General features: G+C 37.5%; 1 protein-coding gene across 8 annotated transcripts in view; it reads left to right on the forward strand.

Moving 5' to 3' along the window:
- The window catches only part of TMEM87A (transmembrane protein 87A), a 47,795-nt gene that overhangs the window by 5,045 nt on the left and 38,521 nt on the right, over nt 1–4,229 (forward strand). For all 8 annotated transcript variants that reach the window (XR_001512190.1, XM_006778058.2, XM_006778061.2 and 5 more), the window contains one exon: nt 414–499. Coding sequence is in view for 7 of the 8 variants with exons in the window: in XM_006778058.2 (XP_006778121.1) it covers nt 414–499 (86 nt within the window). In the remaining variant the exon portion in view is untranslated. The remainder of the gene's footprint in view (nt 1–413; nt 500–4,229) is intronic.

Consider the following 4,229-nt stretch of genomic DNA (forward strand, 5'->3'; position numbering starts at 1 on the left):
TTTAAATACAGTTCCTCATGTTGTGACCCAACCATAAAATTATTTTTGTTGCTATTTCATAACTGTAATTTGCTACTCTTATGAATCGTAATGTAAATATCTGATATGCAGGATGGTCTTAGGTGACTCCTGTGAAAGGGTTGTTCGACCGCCAAAGGGGTCGCGACCCACAGGTTGAGAACCGCTGTTTTAAAGCATAAGAATAGATATAGTTTCAAAGTTTAAAAACTGCTTAACTGCTTTTTCTTTTTGGGGTAACTTAATTTTATATGAAGAATATCCAGTTGTTTTTGCATATATTACTTCATTACCTTCTGTTCAGAGAAGAGATGGTCTATGAATATCTCATTTTAGCAGAAAATAAATGGGGTAGTGGGGTTTATCTTTTATTCACAAAGATTTTTCTTTTATAGTTGATGGAGAACCTTGTGATGTATCTTTGAATATAACCTGGTATCTGAAAAGTGCTGATTGTTACAATGAAATCTACAACTTCAAGGTAAGGAACATAAAATTACAGATTTTTCTTGGACTTTAGAGATCATCAGGTCCTAATCCAAGAGAGGAAGGAGTGTCATGAAGCCATGGAGGAGAAAAACAGACTAGAGTCCATGCTTCCCAAGTTGCAGACGTAGTTAATTGCCAGCAGTTCTCAAACTTTCTAGTCTCAGAATTCTGTAACAATTTAAATATTATGTAGACTCCAAAACATCTTTGTTCATATTGTATTTATATCAAAAATTAAAACTGTGCTCACTTCGGCAGCACATATACTAAAATTAAAACGGTGTAGTGAAGATAGCATGGCCCCTGTGGAAGGATGACATGCAAATTGGTGAAGTGTTCCATATTTAAAAAAAAAAAGCCCTAACTGGTTTGGCTCAGTGGATAGAGCGTCGGCCTGCGGACTGAAGGGGCCCAGGTTCGATTCCGGTCAAGGGCATGTACCTGGGTTGCGGGCACATCCCCGGTGGGCGATGTGCAGGAAGGCAGCTGATCGATGCTTCTCTCTCATCGATGTTTCTGACTATCCCTCTTCTTTCCTCTCTGTAAAAATATCAATAAAATATATTAAAAAAAAAAGAAAAAGAAAACTGAGAAAATAGAGAAATATTTATTCATAATAATAAATATTTATTCAGCAATAATATACTCACTGCATGTTAATATAAAAAATTTTTAATAAAAAACTAAAAAAACACATCAGAAGAGTGGTATTATTTTGTATATTTGCAAATCTCTTTATTTAATGTCTGGCATAGTAGAAGACAGCTGGAATCTTGTATCCTTTATTCAGTCTGTTTCAATGTTATTTTGGTTGAAGTCTGCGCACAAACTGTAGGCTCACACAGATATGTAGTTGGAAAAGAGGAATAATATTTTTTAAATGTTTTCAGTTAATTATGGATATTGTTCTTTGATTCAATACCCAAATGTAGCAAGTGGAATTTCATAAAGGTTAGTGGTAATGTGGAATCTGAAACCATGTCAGTGAACTTTTTTTTTTCTCACTCTGTTATAGTAAATTAAATTGGTGTATTTTTACTTTGAATGGACTTTTACCCATCTTTGATTTTGTAACATCATTCACTGATCATTTAGAAAATACTGGTTGGTTAAATTATATAAACTTTCCAAATATTTACTCATTTTACAATTAACTCGAAATTATTTTTATCAGTATCACCCTTCAGTTTCATCAGAACCTCCTTAAGTATTAGAAGTTGTTAAGCTTATGGTGAGGCAAATAGCAAGTTTCCCAAAATTCCAGTTTTTACTTGAAAATTTAAATTTTATCATTGGCAATGAATACTGTCAGTTGTCTTCCTTGAAGTGACAGCTTCCGTTTGCCCATTTTCAAGAAAATATCTTCCAACTAACCAAGTCTGAATAACTAGTTTGTCAGTCATTGTTTCAAGTAAATGAAAAAAGTAGACAGTTTAGCTTGTAAGTTAAAACAATTGCAAAGTGCTTTATCTTGACATAATCATTTATAGTATTTTGCACATTCCCTATTTTGTCTCATGAATATTAAAAAGGCTTGTACTTAGAGGTTCAGACTTAAGCCCTGGCTGGTTAGCTCAGTTGGTTAGAACATTGTCTCAGTAAACCAAGGTTGTGGATCAATACCTGGTCAGAGCACATATAAGAAAGAATCAATGAATGAATACATGGATGGGTGGAATAAATCGATGTTTCTCCTCTCTCTCTCTCTTTCTCTCTCTCCCTCTCCTTCTCTCTCTCCCCATTCCTCTCTCTCTCAAGTCAATAAATAATTTTTTAAAAGTTCAGATTTAATACATTTAATAATGATTACTGCTTCATCAAGGACATTCTTACATAAAACTAGCTTTTTTTTAAAAAAACTGCAACTTTGCCCTGGCTGGTTTGGCTCAAAGGATAGAGCGTGGGCCTGCGGACTGAAGGGTCCCGGGTTAGATTCCGGTCATGGGCACATGGCCAGGTTGTGGGCTCGATCCCCAGTGTGGGGCGTGCAGGAGGCAGTCAATCAATGATTCTCTCTCATCGTTGATGTTTCAATCTCTCCCTCGTCTTTCCTCTCTGAAATCAATAAAATATATATAAAAAAATTAAAAAATACAAGTTTGTGACTATGAAGAGTACAATGAGTACTACTACAGGTAGGTGCCATTGCCTTGGTTCCTGATAAGGGGCAGCAGTTTTATTCATCATTACTTTTGCATTATTAATAGAAGGCAAATAACATGATGATGATGGCAAGCAAATAACATATGATGATGAGGAAGAAGAGGAGGAGGAGGAGGAAGGAGAGGAGGGAATAGTTTTGACCTCTTAGACCTCATAAACGAAAGGGGCCTTGGACCATACTTTCAGAATTACCATTGTACACTGTACTTGAGCATTGAAGATTTATGGCTCCAGTATGGATTTTTTAGGCCTTTTTCATTCTTAATTTTATTTTATTTTATTACATTTTTCCTACTATTCTTGAGGTTTCTTTTCAAAGATAATCTGACTGGTCTTAAAAATATCTACCATTCAGTCAGTTTTTCAAATCATAAACATTTTAAATCTCTGCCTAATATTAGGGTTTAAATTATCTTTTTGTGGTGTTAATTGTTTTTTGCATTTGTTATACAACATTGGATAGGATTAGTAGGAGGAGGACTAAAGCACTGAAGAATTTAGAGAGATGATAATATCAGAATATAATTTGAGCCCTAACCAGTTTGGTTCAATGGATAGAGCGTTGGCCTGCGGACTGAAGGGTCCCAGGTTCGATTTCGGTCAGGGGCATGTACCTTGGTTGCGGGCACATCCCCAGTGGGGGGTGTGCAGGAGGCAGCTGATCGATGGTTCTCTCTCATTGATGTTTCTAACTCTCTATCCCTCTCCCCTCCTTTCTGTAAAAAATCAATAATAAAAAAAAGAATATAATTTGAAATGTTGTTTGGTGATCTTTTTCTCCTAATCACTAATGCATTTACTGTTAAAAACTTTATATATTTGAAACTTCTGATAAAATTGGTCAAGAGCTTAGCAGATCCAGTCTTCATAGGTAATATAAGTTAAGAATGTAAAAATTATTTTGGATTGTCACGGGACAAAATTATGGAAATGACAAGCAGATAGAGATGTGATATTGGACCTTAGGAAAAAGAGGGCGAGCTTAGGCATGTAGATACCAGAAAAATACACAGAACTGATTAGTGAAGCCACAAAAATGGAGTTTTTTCAGAGTATCAGAAGTGGACTATTAATGGCTACAACAATTTTGTGCTCTATCTTAGCTTATGAGCACAAGTATATCTTTTCGTTGGTGGTATTAATTTAGTCAAGTAACTCCTGTAAACATATACATGTATTTTTGAGGTGATGAATGTTAACCAAATTTATTGTGACATTTATATATATACTAGGGGCCTGGTGCACGAAATTCGTGCACTGGGTGTTTGTGTGTGGGGGAGTGTCCCTCAGCCCAGCCTGCCCCCTCTCACATACTGGGAGCCCGCAGGCGTTGACCCCCATCACCCTCCAATTGCCGGATCGGCCCCTTGCCCAGGCCTGACGCCTCTAACAGAGGTGTCAGGCGGCCTGGACAGGGGACCCTCATTTCCCCCCCTCACTGGTTCTGCCACCAGCCCAGGCCTGATGCCTCTGGCCCCAGCATCAAGCCTGGGCAGGGGAGCACCAGACCCCTCCGATTGCTGGCTCTGCCCCTTGCCCCGGCCTGATGCCTCGGCTCG

The sequence above is a fragment of the Myotis davidii genome, unplaced genomic scaffold (assembly GCF_000327345.1).
Source record: "Myotis davidii unplaced genomic scaffold, ASM32734v1 scaffold46, whole genome shotgun sequence".
Taxonomy (NCBI): Eukaryota; Metazoa; Chordata; class Mammalia; order Chiroptera; family Vespertilionidae; genus Myotis; species Myotis davidii.